The sequence below is a fragment of the Alnus glutinosa genome, chromosome 11, assembly GCF_958979055.1.
Source record: "Alnus glutinosa chromosome 11, dhAlnGlut1.1, whole genome shotgun sequence".
NCBI classification, from domain to species: Eukaryota; Viridiplantae; Streptophyta; class Magnoliopsida; order Fagales; family Betulaceae; genus Alnus; species Alnus glutinosa.
In genome coordinates, this window is record NC_084896.1 from 14,404,687 (window position 1) to 14,427,350 (window position 22,664).

At 35.3% G+C, this 22,664-nt stretch overlaps 1 protein-coding gene across 2 annotated transcripts; it reads right to left on the reverse strand.

The window, feature by feature from the left end:
* Positions 1–792: 792 nt before the first annotated feature.
* LOC133882460 (cytochrome b-c1 complex subunit 6-1, mitochondrial) lies at positions 793–9,757 on the reverse strand. Of its 2 annotated transcripts, none has more exons than XM_062321645.1 (5): positions 9,625–9,757; positions 8,525–8,585; positions 5,993–6,077; positions 1,249–1,338; positions 793–1,144 (listed from the first exon to the last, which is right to left on the reverse strand). In XM_062321645.1, coding segments are annotated over exons 2-5 (210 nt in total). In that variant the 5' UTR covers positions 8,527–8,585; positions 9,625–9,757; the 3' UTR covers positions 793–1,111. The 2 variants fall into 2 exon arrangements, with proteins under 2 accessions (XP_062177629.1, XP_062177630.1); XM_062321646.1 differs by having other exon boundaries at positions 8,525–8,621; positions 9,625–9,649.
* Positions 9,758–22,664: the final 12,907 nt, after the last annotated feature.

Genomic DNA, 22,664 nt, shown 5'->3' on the forward strand with positions numbered 1-22,664 from the left:
GAAAAACTGTAGGAAGGGTGGAGAGAAATATGGCGGAAGGTGAGGAATATGGTGGGTTTTGTGGTGGGGTGGATGGAGATGGTTGGGAACGGGTAAGGGTGTTGGGGAGAGAAGCATAACATGGAGTTGTTCACATAAGAGTTTAGAGGTTTTAGAGAGAAGTTGGACGTTCTCTCACTTCTAGTGATAATTTACAAGTAGAATCTTAGTAAGTAGGTATGATTAACCAGTACATGCATGTGAGCCTTTAAAAATTAGCTTGCTTTCAAAACATGCAGTAACTTTCCTTTTTAAGTAAAAGCTCTTGAATCTTGATCGTGTAGCATGGTCCCTCGCTCATCCCACGTCCTATGCCAATGGATCGTCCATGGGGCATCAACAGAAATGCCATTTACTATGTTGTAGCGGGTGCTAATCCTCTGCGGTGCAATCTCCACTGTTCCCAAAATGGCCGATGGGCCAGTGCGAGTCCTTCAGGGGGCTTAAAGTCATTATCAGCCTTGCTTAGTTGCTACTCGTCCAACGAACCTCTTACTGCTAGAAGGTCTAATGGGGCATTCGGTAATTGGGTACACCAGTTTTAATGGCATGAATTATGCAAATTCATGTATCGTATACTTGGTGAAAATTAAGTTAGCTATAAAACCTTGTAAGCCCCGAGTGATATGTGAATTATCCAAGTGATAGAAAAACATGAAGAACCAAAATAATATCTAAACCCCTTGAATGAAACATTGCTCAGGAAAATATATAAGCTCCACAAACAAAGCAAATAATAGGAAAGACAACTCATTAACTTAAAAACGATATGATTTCTTCAGCTAATCTCAAATTATTCTCATGTATAGGTTTTTTTCTTATTGCTACCTCTTAAAAAACGAACGACAACATTGTACAATCTGATTGGCCAAATCTAACGGCCCAGGATTCTTTCTTATTAATCATAATAACTCTCAGGGTCTAATATAGTTCAAAATATGCACAGTACAGCGGCAGAAAACCATACAGGCATCATCCATAGTTCACAGAACAAGATTAACTGTTCAGAAGCTGTTTATCACGATTTGAAAGCAGAAATGCAAATTATGGCGCCACAAAATCATCTTCCTCATTACTTCAGTTTTGTGAAGAGCTTCGGAGCCACCTGCGATGCAGAAAATGGATATATATTTTATTTTAGCAGAAGATGTGAAAGTCAATGATAACAATATCAATCTCCTACCAATGGATCCGAAGAATAAGACTTACACATTTGTCAACACAAGACCAGTAATCAAAATATTGTCCAGTGCAGTGCTTGTGCCCAGTTTCATCTCCTTGGATTCTCTTAACACATGCCTGTTAACAAAAAGTAAGACATTATTTAGCATCACTTTTCTGCTCAAGAATATGTTAAGCATGCTGATGAACATGGGAGCAGATCATAAATCAAAGTATGAAGGAAGTTCCCTACTCTCACTATTTTAACAAAATCCCAACACAGTCCCCAACGAAAGAAAGGAGAGACAGAAATATTGCGTTAAAATAATGGATAGGAAAGCTAAAGCGTTATCCAATGCATTAGGTAGCACTGTAGCTTAGCCAATGTTTAGGAAAGGTATAAGGTATTTGCTGCATGTGATTTTTGAAATTTTTTTCTATATTCAAGGAAGGGAAGAGGCTTTAGAGAAGCTGCTAAGAGTGCACTAGCTTTATATGATTTTAAACTAGGAACTGTTCTTTGAAAACTTACAATTTTTTTATTTTGAAAAAATACCAAATTACTACCGAGTTTCTTGCAATCAACTGAGTTTTACCCGAATTTCAAATAGATCCTTCCATCAATTTTCTAAGACGATCCATATAAACTTTCAATTATGCCCTTAAAGAAAAGACTGCCAAAAAAAGGAAAAAATAAAAAGGTGGGCAAATGGAACAGACGGGTGGGGGGACCCACCTCCCATTTGTGGGGGTATGTGGGTGGATCTCCCCACCCTCCATTTGTGGGGGCAGGTGGGTGGGTGGATGCCACCTATTCCACCTTTCTTTTGTATATTTACTTTGTTTATTTTTTCTTTTAGCAATTTTGTTTCTTTAGGGAAAAATTGAAAATTTACATGAGTTCCATTAGAAAATAATAATAATAATAATAATAACAACAGAAAAATGGATCAGAATCATCTACTTTAAATTTAGATAAAACACACGAAGTTGATTGCAGAAATTAGAAACTCAGTGAGTTATTTGATACAAACCTAAAACTCTGGATTGTAATGTCATATTTTCCATTTCTATTTCAAAGACAACCAACTAAACGATGTCCCACAGGATTTCTTTTGTTGGACAATCAGGTGCTTATGTGCCTGCTTTTCATAGGTCCTCTGAATCAACTCCAGCCAATCAAGTGCTTCCATACACCAAACGGAATGGATCCCAATCACCAGCCCCAAAAGCATAATTTCTTTTCCTAAGAAATCCTTACCTTATGTGCCTGCTTTTCATAGAAATCTTAAAAAAGAGAGAGAAAAAAAAAAATTAAAAACCTAAAACATATCTAAACGCTCTCATTGGCTCATAAGAAATAGGCCCTACATATGAAATAACTGACTCTTTAGCAATATTGTTATTTTGTTATCAGACATTAGACCAAGATTACATCATCCAAAAAGGATTAGGTGCAAACATTCATCCAAAAAGTCTTGCTTCTTGAACTCATGATTTCACCCTCCACTCTATTCTTACAAAGGAAAGCAATGCTATTTGAGCTAGACCTCATTGGCCAAGATTCACCTAATCCCAACAAGGAATAAGTGTACAAACAGCTTACCCCCCACAAAAAGAAACAACAGGAGAAAAAGGAATAACATCTAATGAATAATAAAGAAAGGGCCATGGAAAAGGCACGACAAGTTGGAGAAGTATGAGAATACCATGATGACTCAAAACATTAATTTGGTCAGAATTCTAGAAAGCCTTCTTTATCATAAAAAATTATTTTAGGAAACTTTAACATGTTCCTCTAATACGTTACTAACCTTTTGTTACCACTCTTCTTCACTTAAGGCCTTTCCCAAACCATCTCAATCCAGTATCCTAGCACCTAGACCAAATCTCTTTGTCAAAGAAGATGAGAAAGAAGGACAAGAAAATGAAAGGAAAAGCAGACACCTTATTTACAAAAACCCCAGAAATATATATATCTCCACTTTTTACAAGTTGTACACACGGACAAAGGTCGTAGACTACTTCTAAGTGAGTAAAACCCCATTCTTCACTATGATAAAGGCTTATATTTCTTTTTTTTTCAATAGGTAAGAAAAGATTTATTAAAAAAGCGTAAAGGCGCCCCTTGGTATACAGGAAGTATACACAAGAAACACTAAAAGCTAACCCGCAACAACTGACAGAAAACGAAAAAATGACCCCAGAACCCAAGAAAGAAAGCCCAAACAACCCACAAAAGAGCCCAACCAGACACGAGAAAAAACCCACAGACCCGAGAGAATACCCACAACCCACCAAAGCATACAACCCTACAACATGCGGGCCTTTCCTTTACTCCACCTAGAGGAGACTGAGGCGTCGCCATAATTTATGGAGCTTTGCAAATTCAGTTGCTCCCTCTTGCCTTTTGACTTTTGGCGTGCTATCATCTTCTCTCGCAAAAAATCTTCCTCCATGGCGTCCCGACTAACCAAGGCCTCCTCTTCAAAAGAACCATCCAAAGCCCAATCCAAAGGTAAACCATCCCAATAATCTTCGTCCTCCACCCAAACCACAATCTCCCCATTATGATCAAAACTGACAGGCCAATTTCAAGATTGGAAAAATCCATTTCCTTCAGCGGAAAAAGGAGATAGGCAACCTCTCGGGGGGGCGGGGGGGGGGGGAGGAAGGTCCAACCATCCCGACCTCGACGACCTTCTGCGGCGATGTGAAAACAACTGGCACCTTCGGGCGAGGATTGAGAAATCCCCTTCTAAGACCCTGCTTCACTGGAGGCTCTGTAACCTTCTTCACTGGGGGCTCTGCAACCGTAACCTTTTTAACAGCACAGCCAGCAGACATCTTCATGGCTTCCAAGGAATCCGAAAATAGCTCATCATTCCAATTCATAGAATGCCCTTCCCATAGTTCCTTCGCCCTCCGATAGTAACACTGAAAAGGCTTAGAAACCACCAAAAGGAGGGATGATCACAACTTCTCACCCAACCCAGCTGCTCCATCAAGAGACGAAGGGGCAAAACCAGGTTGAGGAATCTGAAGTGGCCTCAACGAAATGAACTTAAAGACAGCCGCCGGAGAATGGGCCGGAACTACCGGAAAATTAGGATCCAGAGCCAGCAATGGAGGAAACTCGAAGACTGTAGAGGCTGGACATGAAGGAACCAGAGTCACCTACAATCCACTAGACCCACCCCCGGAAGAAAATAGAAAAGGAGCCATCCCACTAGTTGTCGACGACGAGGGTATCTACCGAAGAGAACACCCCAAAGGGACCGGCTAAACCAGACCCACTCCCACTGGGTCAGTCCTCAAACGCCTTGTCGACCCACCCCCAGTAAAATGCAACCCCAACAACTCCCCAGAAGCTGATTCCGACGACATCTCCAGAATGATTCTCGTCGGACGGACGGTTTTGGAGTTCGGCAGAAACCGGCCCAAATGATAACCTGAGCGTTTCCGATCCAAGCTTGGGCCAGTCCTCAAACGCCTTGTTGACCCACCCCCAATAAAATGCAGACCCAACATCTTCCCAGAGGCTGACTTCAAACAGGAGGCTCTGGGTCTCGGCAGAAACCAGCCCAAGCCAATACCTGTGTTTCCAACCCAAGCCAGACCCGAAAAACCAGCCCATAAACTTCCCAACAACTCGGCCCATGGCCAATTTGAAACTGATTATCAGTTGTTTCCACGTACACAAGTTCGAGGATTTGAAATTCAAATTCGAACTTGGGAGAGACTCCTTGCCCAGCGGTCGGTGATTTTGGTCTTTGTCCAGAGGATCCAGCGGGGGGGATTCCAAGGAATAGCAGTCTACCACCGTTCTCTGGTCTTCCACTGCAAACCTCACCACCGGAAGAAAATCACGCGACTCCTCCGGCGAATCCCTCAATCTGGAAGGAAGAACCCCCATGCTAGACACCTTCTTCCCGACAGTGATCGGGTTCAACCTCAACACCTCCGCAAAAGAGAGCCCAATCCACTTCGTAGCCAAACCCAAACTTGTCCCTTCTACCTTCCCAGCCCGCATCCCACCATGGCTGAGAGGTAATCTACCACCTTTCTCAGTTCATCGGAGAACTTGTGCCATCCCCATCCTCCACTACCCTCAGGGATCAGAATGAAACCTTTTCGGCCACCCATCCCGAAAACTGTCGCCTCTAAAAAACGACTAGCTTTGTTGCCACCTATCCGAGCAATCAAGACTTTCGGCCCTTCCCTGAATGACTTGACAAAATCTTGCTCTACCGGGGAACCCAAAAGCCCTTCCATCGTTGACACAAGCCACTCGAAACACTAGAAGCTCAAGATGACCTCGCCGGAGAAGTTTTTTATTTTCCCCTCCACCCTCAACACCGACGCCCCATCCAAAACCGAAAAGACAAAAGTCTTGGCTTCTACTATAAATCGCGTATCCATCTCGCGACACACCCAAAACACAAAACGGCCACGTCAAGGCATCACATCATCGCCGGAATTCCTTTTTCTTTATTCAAGGCATCACATCATCGTTACCTCTTAATATGCTCCTAATTCCTTTTTCTTTATTCAAGTCTTCACTAATATTAAAAACACGGTACAAGACATAATGTTTCTGGGGAAACCACATATAACTTAACTATTTCAGATAAGGCTAAACTACAGGATCAATTTTACTGATCAAAATTCTACTCTTAACATCATTTTTATACAATGATGTCCCCGAAACTTCTAGAACAATGTACTAACAAGAAAGTCTATTTCAAAACTCCACAGATATAACCTCCAGTTTCAAAATTCTACAAAATACCTGGTATTCAAGTAATGGTTTCACACACTTTGGCTTGCAAGACTCTTCAAGATATTTCTTCGGATCAACAAGTTCCTCATCCGCCCTAAGAATACAGAAAATACATTAACGACACAAAATAAAGAAGGATTGGTCAAATATCACTGAATTAGAGAAGCATAAAACCAAAAGAACAGGGCATTCATTAAAAATGATTGCATGATCCCCACAATTGTAGATTGAGCTGCCAATAGTGAATTTGAAGCGATTGACCACAAGTAGTTTGAATGTCATAATTGAATATTTTGTACTTTCTACTCCAACACCAGAAGTCCTTTTTTATTTTTCTGACTCCAGAAGTTGGCTGTCAGATACTTGTTCTGTAGCCATTACTCATCCAGCCACCACAGAAGACATTCTTTAAATTTTTTTTATTATATATATGAAAGAATGCACTAACATATTGATTCACATCTCCAAAACTTCTTTATCCTTACACTATTTCAAGGCTAACATTGCTTTTATTGAAATAAAAAATAATAATAATACATAAGATTGAGTACCAACCTATCATAGACATGCTCAAAGGCATATTTCTTTAGATTTATAATTTATATTTTGCAAAACAGTTTATTCCAAAAATTACTCACATTCTTGACTAATTTCCCTAGCATGTTCCAACAGACATATGTGTATGTCAAATCACACAACACTAAGTCTGTCTGGTAAATCAAGTCTTATTGAAAAGCATGTAAAATTAGTATCTTTTCCGTACTTCCTACCAAACGGTTTCCAAAGGTTACAGCTCCAGCAAGAGATAATAACAAAAAAAAAAATAACTTTCTAAGGAGAAGTATAAGCCTAAAATGCAAGCAATGCCACAACATATAATAAAGGTGTATTTATCAAGACAATTAACACCCAAATCCTTCAAAGCAAAAGGGAAAGAGTACTACACATAATATAAAGAAGATTAAAAATTGAGTGTTCCAAACATCTATATGATCTATTGCTTTATAATTCAGTGGTGTAAATATCTCTAAAGTGACTATGAAGATTATTACTTGGTTTGCTCCAGGAAAGTAATTAGACACTATCAACAGTCCTGACACACCCTTGTGGTTTAGAAGAACATTGAAACATCACAATTGATATGGAGAACACCAGTCGAAAGAAGAAAAACTAGACGAGTTTTGATGGCTCGAGGACATTTGGGGAGAAAAAAAACTTCTAGTCGATAAACAATTTACACATCAAGCAATTCATAACCAATTACAGTTTCTTTACTCTACAAGGGAGTGGATAGATGGGAAAAACTATATTCCATGTCACGTGCGAGAAGGCACCAGTTAAGTAAATCAGCGCGCCTAGAAAGGAGGCAAGGACAAGGCAATCGCCATCAGCATCCTCTATAAGTGTCCAGAGATCTCATAGATCACAATCAGTTAAATAGAAACTTATAGACCAAGGAAGAGCCATGGGCAAGGCAATTACAACAGTGACCAGAAACAACTATATTGCAAACATGGAAAAATATTTCATAGTGCATCATATTAAACATAATCTGCCAATGTTTTAAGTCATTTCAAATTAATGAGAGCTCCAGAGCAAACTAGAAAGGTGTCTAACGATAGAGAATCATATTTAAGAATTGCTGAAGCTAAATGAGGAAATGGTATGTGAACACCTTAATAATATTACATTTAAAATATCAACTCTTTGCAAGGCAAGCCAATTATATGACCAAAATAATGGCAAGGGTAAATATAGAGTAACAAAAGGTGGAGAGTTATGGCTCCTTCAAGACAACAGCACTAGCAAATATCTTAACTTTAATAAACTTAAGAAGAGGTACGTCAATTGTGGTGGACAGGCTTTATGTGTAAGAGGAGTGGAGAGCCCCATAGATCATCTTCTTCTTCACTGTGAAGTGCCAAGAGCATTATGGATTTCGATCTTCCGTCTTTTCGGTATAGAATGTGTAATGCCTAAAAGGCTAAAACGGCAATAGAGCTATTGGCCAGCTAAAGAGGTCAGTGAGAAGCCATAACATTTTAGGAGCTTGGAGAATGACAGCTCTATGTTTAATGTGGTGCATTTAGAGAGCGGAACACAATGGAACTTTGAAGATTGCGAGACTTCGGCAGTAGAGCCAAAGTCTGTTGTGTTCAAAGCTCTTTATACTTGGATGTCCGTACACTATATTCCTCATTTCTCTAGTTTTACTGAACTTTTGGACTTTTGGACTTTTGTTCTTTTTCTCCCTATTAGGAGGTCTCTCTTGTATGCTCAAGTTGCACCCCTTTGCGCTTTCAATGAAATTGAATAACTTATAAAAATAAAATAAATAAATAAAGATGTGAGTAGTGAATTTGAAACAAAGTTGATTTTAAACCTTAGAAGGAGCGTCATTATAACTATACAACAGAATAAAATTATAATTCATGGCATTAGCAACCAAAACGAGGAAAAAAAAAAGAAAAAAAAAAAAAAAGAAAAAAAGAGAGAGATGGTCTAGCTACGCAAATACAAATATGCTAAGGTGGTACTTACATAGCAATATAACAAGAAGTCAAACAACTTAGAGCTCAGAGGAGCCTTTTGGGTCACCTGACTGCATTACAAATGGCAAAGCTAACAATCAGCATCTCTGAAATCATCATGTCAACAAAACTGTTCAATAGAGCTCATTCCAGTACAGGAACCAAAAACATATGTCACCAGGTAAAACCAAATGCTATCAAATAGAAATTGATGGTCAAGGAGCACCATTAAAAATCACTAACATTAGCTCAATCAGCAAATGGTTCTACTTTGATTAAAAAATTAATAATAAATTAAGAGTGTGTTTAGCCTCGCGATTTCTCAAGCCAAACATGCGGTCTAAAATAAAATCAGGAAAAGTGTCCAATTTGAGAGTTTGTTTGAAAAAAAATGGCAGTTTCAAAACATGAAAACTGCAGGCAAACAGTACGTTTTTAAAACCACACAATTTTACCAAATGCATAACTGTGTATTTAAAAATCGCATTTTGAAATCACTAGTTTTTTCTCAAACCGCACGTTTTGAAATCATTAAACCAAACAAACACTAAAAAAAATTATGCATATTAACATTAACCAAATATAATTTGTCAGCACTATGCTGAGGCTACAAAATGCAAATGGTCTTAGAAATGAAAATAACTCTTTGAGAAAAGAAACCATTTGTTTCACAAATTTTCACGTTAAAAATTTGTTTACCACGTTTTTTCCAGCTTTTATATATAACGAAAGAAAAACACTAAAACAGCGGAAAGCAAAGCCTTATCAAAAATTTAAAAAATAAAAAATCAAACAATAGAATCTGTAAATATTCTCACTCCCTATAGCAATAAGATAGATCATTTCTTAAATATGCCTTTTCTCTTCTTTTTTTTTTTTTTTTTTTTTTGTCAAAACCACTTTGTGAAATCCGTAAAAGCTTAGAAAAACATAAAACAAACGGAACCTACAAAACCTAAAACCTAGATTTGCAGATCGGAAAAGTACAATAGATTCTTAAGTTCCAGAATATTATCATAGAAAAAATTAACAGATCTGTCTAATAGAAACAAACAAGTATGCTGTTGAAGAAGACATCAGACACAGAAATAAAATGAAATTGGCGCTAACCTTCGGAAGTCCAACCTCAGAGGTCTGGAAGACTGAGGAGACGGCCAGAGGGAAACGGCGAGTATTGAACCCTCTGCCTAGTTGGGCTACTTCTTATGTTTGTGTGCGCCCGGTGCGTGTGTTGCCCACTTTCGCACGTGTCTAGCTTCATATACTTCTTAAGGTCTTTTGGGCTGAACTTAGGCCTCGTATTGCGAACCCAAGCCCCCAACTCCAGGAGGAACTAGTCAGGCATGAGCCCAATTAAACCCACACTGTCGACCTGTCTTCATGATAGATTATGCACATGTTTCGTAAGCTGAATAAGAAAAGTGAATAGTTATCACCTATACTCTAAGATATTTCCCTTTTTTTTTTTTTTTAACAGAATATGTATTTCGGTATGAAAATAAATAGTTATTGTTAGAGCAGTTTTTGGTACGATATGAAGGGCACGTTCTTCGATGTTCTTCATATTCCCACGCTTATTGCAAAATAACTAAAATCAAAGAGAACTTGTCGGAGTGTCAACGGGCTCTCACTCCGATGCCTAAGTAAGTTTCTGAAAAACCCTGGGCAAGTGTCATTCTCCTGTTAGGCAATCCAGCACGTCTTTTGATGGGCATTAAGAATTATGTCCTTACCCATTATTGCGATGTCCTCACATTTACGTGTTGTTTCCTTGGTGCTCCGTCTATTGTACTTCTTGAGAATGTAGCACGTATGCATACACCAGAGACATGTGTCTCTATTCTAGTGGTTCCTAAGGCACGCCTTTTGAGGGACAATCAAATATTGCCTTGGCTGAAGCTTCCGAGCCATCACCTCCTATTTAATCTGCCTGTTGGTCTTCCCAAGGCTTTCTCCTGCAAATACTTATCTCAACCCCTCTTTCCTTTCATTCTTGCTTTCATCTTCAAAAACTTGACCTTTCCAAATTCTTGAATCTTCTTCCTCCTCTCTGCAACCCAACTTTCCTTTTAACAAAAATGTTTGTTTCCACCGGTTCTACTAGCTCTGATGACCAACTCTCAGGCGGTTACAGCCCACCTAATTCTCCAGCTCACGGCGAAGAGGTTCAATCTACTGAGATCCACCCTGGTGCAGAAGCCCAAAACCTGAGGGAGGTTCCAGCTGTAATATCCGAGATATTAATTAAGTGTTTAAGATGTAAATTAAATTAATAGAATTAGTAAAATGTCAAGAAAACGTTGAGAAAACACTTAGGGTCGAGTCTGGGTGTAAAGGAATGTCCAAATGAACATTCTGGTTCCAAAGTTTGCAAGTTGTCCGAACGCTCATGAGACGCATTTGCTGACGGTTCGGACCCTCTTGCAAACCCTCAACTCCGATAGCTTTTGTTCTATAACGCCCATGAAAATAATAATAATAATAATGTATATATACACACACATATATATATATATTATAGTTAAGTGGTCAATAATTTTTAGCAAAAAATAATCATCTCTTTATCCAATTACTGTAACCCCATCCGTCGATTATGAAGAAGCACTTGGGTTGAATCTAACCGTCAATGGTTCTATAAAAAGAGTGTTCGTCTCACTCTTGAAAAACCATACTGAAGCTAGCTCTCACAAAAAAAAACTCTACAGCTTGTACTCTTTAAATTGCTGTAAACTATTCCCTTACCTTCCGACAATTTTAGGAAGCATTCATTCTCCCTAATTAGAACCTAGAAACAGGAAAGAAATGCCTTTCCTTTCACTACAAGTTCCGGTTGAGAAATAGAAAAACAGAGTAACAAAGGGGTCCCTTTTCTCTTTCGGTATCTCACGTTCCTCCCTCTTTTCAGTTTATTTCTTTTTGTCTAGTTCTATTCTTTTGCTAAGAGAAGGGATAAATAGACTTACGGGTTTTGTCTCTTCTCACTTGACCTATACAGTGCAAAAAAAAAAAAAAAAAAATCCCACTTGCTCATTCTCGGGTCTCTTAAAAAGAAGAAGACAGTAAGTTATCCTCTTTATTCGGCTGTATCTCTTCTAGTTTATTGATGTTCTTTGCTAAGAAAGATATTGATTCTAGTAAGTTGCGGAAGATACCTTTTTAGCCTCCTCCCCTTTTTTTTTTTTTGTCTCTTGATGCTTCGGTGTTGTCTTTTAAAAGAGATAAAAGCTTCTTTTTTTTTTTGTTTCCTGGACACCAATTATGGGTTCTTCTAGAACCTGTGGTGATGTCTCCTTTAACATGCTTTTGGTTTATATATATGTGTGTGCTGTATGAGTTTAGTGTCTGCAATAATACTCCAAGTTCTAGGTAATCAGTTCGAACTGCTAGTGTTGGTGAGCGTGAGTCCGTTGGTCAACCCGTTGTTGCCAAAGAGCGTGTTAGGGTGGTCCCGTTAGAGTTTGAACCTGATTATTGAAAATTTAGAGTCTTAAAGCAAACAATGAGTTCAATCTTTAGGAGCTCTTCCTCTATATCTCATATGCATTATTCTTCTGATAATAGTGATTATGTCAAAAATAATGAAGAAATTAATATCATGAATCAAGAACGAAATCTTCAAGAATAGAATTTACCTTTGGTTCCTACAAGAAATATTTATAAACAATCAATTTTTTCAAATTTATCTTTTCTTTCAAATTATACCATCAAAACAGTTGAAAGAACATTTTCTTTAAATAAAGAATATGAAACTATTAAATTATTTTCAAAAGATAATATTGAAAAGCATAAGCAAAAATATTCTTTTATACATATAGGACTTGTCCAAGTAGCTGTTAAACCCTTAACAAGACAAGGATTAAATAATAGCGTCTTATTATCTTTAAGAGATGGTAGACATTTAAATTTTAGAGATTCATTATTAGGATCAATAGAATCATCTTTATATGAAGGTCTTGTCTATTTTAATTGTCACATGAATTTTTCATTATTCTTGTTTGACCCTATTCTTCTACATGGCTTAAAATTAAATATTAAAACTCATGGCTATAATATGATGAAATGATGAAAACCTTTAATTATATAGTTTATAGAATTTATTATAAACTTATGAAAACAACATTACAACCTCAGGCATTATTAGAGAGCCCAAAATGACAAACTTTATTATTACAATGTAACACACAAAATTCTATGATATGCACACCAAAACAAATTAGTTGGGATGATATAGTCTTACCGAATAAATGGACTTTAGAAAATTTAGTTCCATTACCAAAAGTAGAGAATAATGCCACAGATTTGGATTATGTTACCCAAAGGAAAGATGGTACTATATGATTAAATTTTCAGCCTTGTAAAAGATCATACTCTAGAGCTTCTACTTCATATAATGAAATAATAAATAAGCCTGTTTCCCATCCTAGATATAGTTTAAGTCAATTAGAAACTAATCTACAAGGTATTAATAAGGGAAAAATTATAGATACTCATTTTTATTCTGTAGCCTCAGCAGCCAGTATTAGTGAAATGAATAATTCTCTTAATAATTATAATGAGATAAATGATCCAAATTCTCCAACTCAATCTCAGATGGAAGATCCACAAATCATGATGATAACTCGAGAATATAAAATAAATAAAGAAAAATTACAAGAAGATTTTGTCTCCTGAATATGAGCATAAGAGAAGATGGTTTCTTAAAAAAAATTTCACAAATAGAAAAAAATCATATAAGAACTAAATGGTATAATCAAATGAATGAAATAAGAACAAATATATATTTCTTCCATTGGTTTGAACATAATTATAAACAAATTAACACTAGAGAAACTAATACTATTAGTAGAGCTAAAAATAGTCGGATAAAATCACAAATTAATGAAATTATCCATGAAGAATACCCTCCTAATGAATCTATAACCCTTACACATAGAGGATCGCAAGTAGTTGCTTCTCCTTTTAAAAAAGCAAGTCTTAGTGATGATAATAAAAATTTGGATAATATTATACAACAGAATAATTTTACTAATACATATATAAAAGTTCTTGGTGAAAAATTAGAAAGAATTGAAAATCAAATAAATCCATTAACAGTTAAAAATCAAGAAAAATAAATTGAAAGACCTTTATTTATACCATATGAAACCCCTCCAAATTTACAGTTTTCTTTAAAAAAAAAAAAAAGACAATACAGAATTATTAGAAGAAATTTCTAAAAGATTAGATACTTTAAAAATAAAAAATCATGAAATAAAAAAACATGCATCCACCTCAAATCATAATAAATAAATTTTGACCATAAAAAAAAAAATCACATGAAGAGATAGAAACAGAATCTTACATAAATAAGTTACAATCTCAATTTAAAATTTTAGATCTAAATAGAATGACTTTAGGAAATCAATTTGATCAAGGAAGAATGCCTAGGAATAATTACAAAAGAAAATATGCAACACATACTTCTATAACTCGTAATTGGTACCCTAAACCCACACCTCCAGATATACAATTTGAAGAAAGAGAACTAGAAATAAGAGCTACTTACATAGTTGATGCTTTATATGAGTGGAATGTAGATGGTTTATTAGAATAAGAAATTCTGAATATCTTACATGAAATGATGATGGTAGCAAATATTTATAAATGTGTGAAAAGATCAGATCATCAAGTAGCAAGTAGTTTAATAACAAGTCTTACAGGACAATTAAAGTGATGGTGGGATAATACTTTAATAGAAAAAAAAAGAAAGATCATATTTAAAAACTGCTTATAAAATTGACATTGCTGTAAATATTATAGCAAATGAGCATAATCAGCTTATAGAAGATGCAGTTAATACTTTAATATTTGCAATTACAAAACATTTCATGGAAGATTCCACAGTATATAGAGAAAATATTTATGATAGTTTAGAACATTTAAAATGCCTGACTTTGACAGATTTTAGATGGTATAAGGATGTCTTTCTTTCAAGAGGATTAGTTAGAACGGATAATAGAGCCTTTTATTGGAAAAAAAATTTGTTATGAGGATTACCCAAATATTTTGCCCATAAGGTTAGAGAAAAATTAAATAATGATGTTCACAATGATTATACAAGTCTTACATATGGATAAATTATTAATGCAATAAAGCATATATGATTAAATCTGTGTAATGATTTAAGACTAACACATCAACTAAAAAATGATATGAAATATGCCAAACATGAATTAGGATCTTTCTGTGAACAATATGGTTTTCTCCCTTTAATAGCACCATCCACTAAGCATAAACGTAAAAAATATCGTAACAAGAAAATAAAATCATAGAAACCTTATAAGAAATATCATAGATAAAAAACTCTAAGAATTTTCGACCAAATAAATTTAAGTATAGTAAGAAACAACCTGTGTGTTATAGATGTGGTCAAACTAGTCATTATAAAAATAATTGTAAAGTGAAAGACAAAATTAAAGAACTTAATATTGATGATAAATTAAAATCTCAACTCTTAAATATATTATCTGAATCTGATACAGAATCTAAAGAATTATTACAAATTGATAATAATGATACTACATCCCAAGAAGAATATTTTGATTCGAGTGAAGAAAACAAAATAGGATTTTGTTTATTCAAAGATAAGGATATGTGCACCTCCAGAAAAGAAATAAATACTTTAACAAGAGAAGAAAGAATAATATTAGAACTTATAGATCAAATTGAAGATTCAGAAATAAAAATAAAATATTTATCACAAATTGGTCAAAAAGATAAAATAATTACTAATAGCATAAATTATAATTTTACTGATGTATCTAATAGATTCAAAAAAGAAAAACGTCCTATTACAGTTCAAGATTTACAATTTGAAATAAATAATATAAAACACAAAATAAAAGAATTAAAACTTGATTTTAAAATCTCTAATGAACAATTAGTACAAGAAATTATAACACTAAAAACAGAAAAACAACAAACAAATAACATCTTGCAAAATGATAATGAAATTAAAATCCAAGAGATTCAAGAAAATAATGAAAACACGCAGAATTCAATGGATAATAATTTATTTATTAATCTTATAGATAGAATAATCTTTCAAAAATGGTATTTTGAAGTAACATTGATAATTAATGATGAATTTCAAATTACAACTGTAGTTTTATTAGATTCAGGTGCAGATATGAATTGTATGTAAGAAGGAATTATATCTACAAAATATTATGAAAAGACAACTGAAAAATTGCATCACGCTAGTGGAATAAGATTAAATATAGAGTATAAAATACCTAATGTTCATATTTGTAATGATGGGGTATGTTTTAAAACTACATTTATTTTAGTAAAAAAATATTACCTCTAAGATAATATTAGGAAATCCATTTTTAGCATTACTTGATCATTTAATAAAATCAGAAGATGGTATTAGCACTAAAATAATGGGAAAGAAAATTCCATTCAAATTTATTTTACCTACAATGACTAAAGATATTAACATGTTAAAAAATATTTCCATATTCCAAGAAATTAATGTCATTTCCAAACAAATAAGAAATAGGAAAAATCATGTTGTCCAATTATCTTATGAAACAAATTTTAATGAAAAAACAATACCGACAAAAGCTAGACTTATTCAAATGAATAAAAAATTATTAGAATATTATAGAAAAGAAATACAAGATTTATACAAAAAGCATTATTAAGGAAGAGTAGATCCCCCTTGGAGTTGCTCAGCCTTTTATGTCCAGAAAAATACTGAATTAGAAAGAGGAACCCCAAGATTAGTTATAAATTATAAACCTTTGAATGAGGCATTGAAATGGATTAGATACCCAATCTCTAATAAAAAAAATATTGACTTTCAAGAATATATGATGCTACAATACTTTCAAAATTTGATATGAAAAGTGGTTTCTGGCAAATTCAAATTGATGAGAAAGATAGATATAAAACTGCTTTTACAGTTCCTTTTGGACACTATGAATGGAATGTTATGCTATTTGGATTAAAAAATGCTCCCAGTGAATTTCAAAATATTATGAATGAAATTTTTACCCATTTCACCAATTTTTCTATTATATACATTGATGATGTTTTTATTTTCTCAAAATCTATTGAACAACATTGGAAACATCTTCAAACATTAGTAGAAATAATAAAGAATAATAGATTAGTAGTCCCATTTATTGGAATAAATTTATTCCACAAATTCTTAGAAAGTCTGAATTATATAGCTGACACTTTAAATGGCAAGCACTTAACTTTGCAGATTGACATGTTCTCTATATCAGGAATAATGACACTTAGAAGAGTTCAAAATCCTAAGTGCCTCACTCCAGCGGAGAAAGGAAAGGCTAAGGTGAATGAGTATGAAGAATTTCTAGCGGAAGTTCAACAAAAAACTCCTCAATGGATTGATTTTCTTAATCCGAATCACACTAATAGTATCATCCTGGAAGAAGTTCTTCAAACTTCTGCCAAATTTTTAGGGGGTAATCCCACTAGTTACCCTATTCATATTTAGATACTATTAGATAATCTAACTCGAGCTTTCATTAAAAAACACAGAAATCTCCATGAAAAATTCATGAAAGCCCTCGAGTATCATTTAATCTGCAATGAGATTTTGCTACAATCCATTGCTTCTCATTATGATCAGATAGCGGAAAAGATCATTAATCGGGCCCGATCTCCCACTGAGATCAACCAGATCCAAAGAATTAGTCATAAGGAAATGGAAAAAGTCCGACAAAAGGTTCTTGACCTTCCTGGCGAGATCCAAAACCTTATTTTCCATAATCCCTCATATATTGAATATTTTGATAGATGGATTCAGAAAATGATGTTAATTGCAAATGGAGAAGATAAAGAACACAAGAAAGTCTATGGCAAAAAGACTCTCAGAGTCTTTGAACCTCATTGTAGCTTTCCTGGATTAATTTACATTCCTGAAAAAGATTATGGCATATCCAAGCAACGCATGAATGGAGACTGGGAACATTATGAAATAGGAAGCCCTGAATTAGGAGCACAACTTTTTGAAGAATGATTATTATCTTATTATCATGTTAAGCATATTGAAGAATTACGTGACTTTCCTCCCATAGTCTGTAATACTGTTAAAAATGTACAAAATAATTTACAGAAAAGACATTTGGGTATGAGTGTTAATCAGTCTACTGTCCTAAGAATTTGGAGTACAGTTCCAGAATTTGATCCAAAAAATTATATGGAAGTCAAACTGGCTCAACACTGCATCCTAAGTAACCCATCTGATAGTGATCAAGTTGCAGAATTAAGAATGGGAAGGATTCCTCTTAAATTGGATGATCCGTTAGGAATTATGAATTTATTGCGAACTTTTAAGAAAGAATTCATGATAAATGCTGTCCAAGAATTATCTCCAGGAAGACAAGTCTTAGCTAAAAGTGATAGAATTATCATTTTTGGAGAAGATGTTTTTGCTCTAAGAATTTGGGAACAACTTCTTCGTCAAAGCAAATATATTTACCAGAATGAGAAGTGGTGGAGTCAGACAAACATAAATCCCAGGGATGTTATAGATGATAGTATTGCATTAGATTCTAATGGCACAAGACGTTTGGAATATTGTACATACTGTAATGAATGGAGACATGATACATTCAGATGCAAATTTACAGAAGACGAATGAAGACCTACATTCACCGACAATGATTATGATCTGTATGATGGTTATTACAGTGATGATTAAAAGGAAGCAGATTCAGTATTACTTGATGAAAGTGGAAAAATATGGAGCAGGAGCATGAAGGAATATGATGAAGTGAAGCAAAAGCATGATATAATGGAGCAGAGGCATAGAAGAGCATGAGTATGAAAGGGCATGATGGGATAAAGTGGAGAATTATGGCAAGATGCACTAATGGAGAAACATGGCAAGATTTATTAGGACTTAGATAATTTATGCACAAAATGACAATATGGAAAAAGTACAAAAGACATGATGACAACATGAAGGAACTGAAAAATTATGGAAGCACCATCAGATGGAATTATGCACCACTTCTGCCGACACAGAAGACAAAAATAATAGATTGACAAAATTTATTAGTATTCAAGAATTATTCCTGCATCTACTGTTCAAAGTCTCAGAATCAGTTAGAAAATCATGCCAACTTTAACTGTTCAAAGACATGCGGAATCTTTACTACCGTTCATGAATTATTGATATTTGTAATTTTTCTCTTATTTTAGCCTATATAAGGCTTGTATGATATGTTAGAAGGCATAGTGAATTTGAAAGCAATCACTACTATCCTTCCAGACCTTGTAAAATCCCTACAATTTCCTTTCCTTATAATCAGGAAGCATCGGATTGAAAATCAACGAATTCAAAAAAAAATTAAAAATTAAAAAAAAAATCTATTAAAAAATCAATTTTGGATCAAAAAAAAAAATCTATTAAAAAATCAATTTTGGATCACCGTAATGTGTAACTCTGATTACAATATTGAATTCAAAAATTAAAAATTTACATGCAAAATTAGAGAGCCATAAATAGGAAATGTGATTTTATAATGTAAATGTACATTGAAATTGATATAATGTTTGTTCTTAAGTAGAGACCGGCTACTACAACTTTGCAAATGAAGCCCAAAGGTACTTGATAAAACACAAAATTTACACGTCTGGACTCTGTCCAGCATTTCAGAATATTCTGGACTTCCTTTTCGAGCGTGGAAAGGAGTTACAGCGAAGACTTTCCAGATGCTCGGCCAAGCCGTCCGGACGTGGACTTGTTATGGAAAGAATTGTGCTATTCTGGAAGGTGGTCACAGAAGACCATCTAGATGAGGCTAACTTCCGTCCGGACGCTCGATAGCCAGAGTTCAAATTTGAGCAGATTTAGGTTTTCTGTAAGTCTATAAATAGAGGGCTCTAGGCTTGTAATTTGTATGAATTCTGTATCGGATTCCATAGTGCTTAGAGGTGTTTAGGGAGAATTAAGATCCGCTAGCTCTCTAGCCGTTGCCGGTGTGTGCTCAACAGTTCATGTGATGTTTATCTTAGGGGTCGGCCCTAAGGTAAAGGAATCCATCAAAGACCCCTTAAAGTAGGAGACTTGGTTGGGAAGCGTTCACAATGGGCTTCGTGTTATAGTTAAAAGGTATGACTATTGTTGAAAATTAAATATTGACTTCTAACAACCAAGTGTGTGTGTTTGTGTGCAACAAAATATTTTAAAAGCGGAATTAAAAAGACAAGATATTTGTTGACGAAGTGGAAACTCTGTGAAGAGAAAAACCACTCCGGGGCAGCCAAACCCAGGAAATCCACTATCCAAAAACAAAGCTAGTTACAACACACTCGTACTCACATACCCTTATGCAGTAGTCATACCTTTAACTCTAACACGAAGTCTATCGTGAACGCTTCCTGATGAGTGCCAAATATTGTGTATTTAGACCCCTTAATTTACATTAGTTAGACCTTTAGCCTTGTTATTTTCTGATGCTTTGGTTAGTTTTTGTGTTTTTATGTTTTGTAGGTCAATAAGTGAGGAATGGCAAAATTCATGTGGAATTGCTTGGAAAATTCGGAAGTTCTGAAGAACTCGATCGATCGAACTTAAATTCGATCGATCGAGTTTTGCCCGAAGTCGATCGATCAAAATTTCCCAGAACTTATTTTTGCAGAAGCGCGCCAGAACACCCAATCAGGAGCTTTTCCATGACAAAAAGCAGTTCTCCCTATGATTTTCACAGCAGAATACGCTGGTTTCGTGTTCTTGGTTGTCTCTATCAAGAGAGGAACCATAGAGGGGGCTAGAGGAGTCATTTTACATGGGTTTCTAGCCCTAATTTCCTTCTATAAAAGCCATAGCCATGCCTCCTTGTTGGAGAGTTCAGAGAACAGTAGATAGGTTTAATTTCGTGCATTTTGTAGTGTATTCCAATAGCTTTTGTTCTTAGACACTTTCTCTTTGTAAAGCTTTTCTTTTATTTCCATGTTTGTTCTTCATTTTCTTGTGGTGTTTTTAGTCATGGAAGGCTAGTAACCTCAACTAAGGTTGAGGATGAAACCTTTCCATTGATGACACTCACACTCTTGTTATACTACTTGCACATTTGATGATATATCATATTTGTTGTTCAAGTTCCATTCATTTAAATGCTTTATCTTTTGCAATGAATGTGGTTGTTAGTAGATATAGGACATTTAATGTGTTTCAACCGATGGATACATTGTTTTATCGATTTGAATGATGATATCCATTGTGATTTGTTCATTGGATGATTTGATTTCAAATGGGTACTCTTTGTGATTTATCTTTGAGTTGGATTCATTTAATGGTTCTAGAGTTTGTGGTTAAGACACTTGAATGACATCCAAAGCTTAATGTTCTTTGGGTGTTCAAGTGGAAACCAAGAGTGTGAGTTGTTGGATTTGGTTTGGTAGATTCCTTAGCCTTAGTTCCTTTTAATTTGCATATTTCATTTCATCTCTTTTATTTAGTCTTTTGTTCTTGAATCAATCCTCAAACCTTTGGAATTAGGTTAAAATGAGGTTGATTAAACAAGACATCAATATTTGATCATTTCCCTGTGGATTCGACCTCGCACTTGCACACACTATATTGCAAACGATTCGTGCGCTTGCGAGTATTATAATTTGCACATCACTTCCTAACCAGATCTTCCACCTGAAAGGGTTTTTGATGGATTCCTTTACCTTATGGCTGACCCCTAAGATAGACTTCACACGAACAATTGAGCACACACCGGCAACGGCTTGAGAGCTAAGGGATCTTCGATTCTCCCTAAACACCATCTCAAAGCACTATGGAATTCATTGTTGAATTCTATACATAATACAAGCATAGGGCCCTTTATTTATATGCTTACAGGAAACCTAAAACTGCTGAAATTCGGACTCTGGCTGTCGAGCGTTCGGACGAAAGTTGGCCATGTCCGGAAGGTTTTCTGTGATATCCTTTCAGAAACAGTGTAATTCTATCTTTATCAGGTTCACGTCCGGACGGCTTGACCGAGCGTCCGGACGGTCTTCACCAAAATCCTTTCCGGTTCGAACAAAACTCTAGAATATTCTGAAATACTGGACATCGTCCGGACGTGTTGCCACATCGTCCGGATGGCTTGCAGAGACTTCCCAAATAGTGTCAACTTATGAAATCCAACTCCGTGTTGAACCATGATTGACCTAGCATCCAGACGGTGTTGCTCTGACGTCCGGATGTCTTCATCGTTATCTGTAAGACACTGCGGGGCGTCTAGACGCCTTCAAAGGCTCGTCCAGACGGTTGCATAGGAACCAACTGTTTTGTCTTGGATTTTGCAAGGACTCTTCATGGACATCTTCTAGAAGCTTGTGATCAGTTACTTTCTTTGACTTGAACATTGTCTGAATACATGAAGATTCTGAATTGAAAATCGACCATCCTGTTAATTTGCAACCATTACATAAAGTGTTTTTGTCATCCAGAATATAGGCAACATAAAATACTTACAACTACAATGGGTTTTGTGAGTACGAGTGCTTTGTAACTTGCTTTGTCTTTGGATAGTGGATTTCCTAGGTTTGGCTGCCCCGGAGTGGTTTTTCTCTTCACAGAGTTTCCACTTCGTCAACAAATATCTTGTCTCTTTTATTTTTCTGCATTTAAGATATTTTGTTGCACACAAACACACACTTGGTTGTTAGAAGTCATTATTTTATTTTTCAATTGGTATCAGAGCGGGTACACTTGTGTTTGGATTTATTTCCTAAGTGTGATCCATGACTTCTTCTAACATAAATCTTCTTGAGTTCTTTGAAGATGATTTTTATGATTTCTCTAAAGATACCCTTTTGATAGGTAAACTCTTTAAGAAATCTAATAGAGAACTCAAGAAGATTAAGCAAGAAAAAGAGTCTTTGATTTTACAGTTATTTGAATCACATGCCTTGATTGACTCTTTGACATCTGAGAATACCATGCTTTTTGATATTGTTGATGCACTAGAGAATAAATTAAAAGAATCAGAGGATCTCTTGGAAAAATTCTCTAGTAATAATTTGAAAGGCATGCTTTGTATTCATACAAATATTTCTAACAAGCCTGATTTAATTGTTAATGACTTAAGTACTTCTACTTCACATGCTTCTAATTCTGAATTAGATTC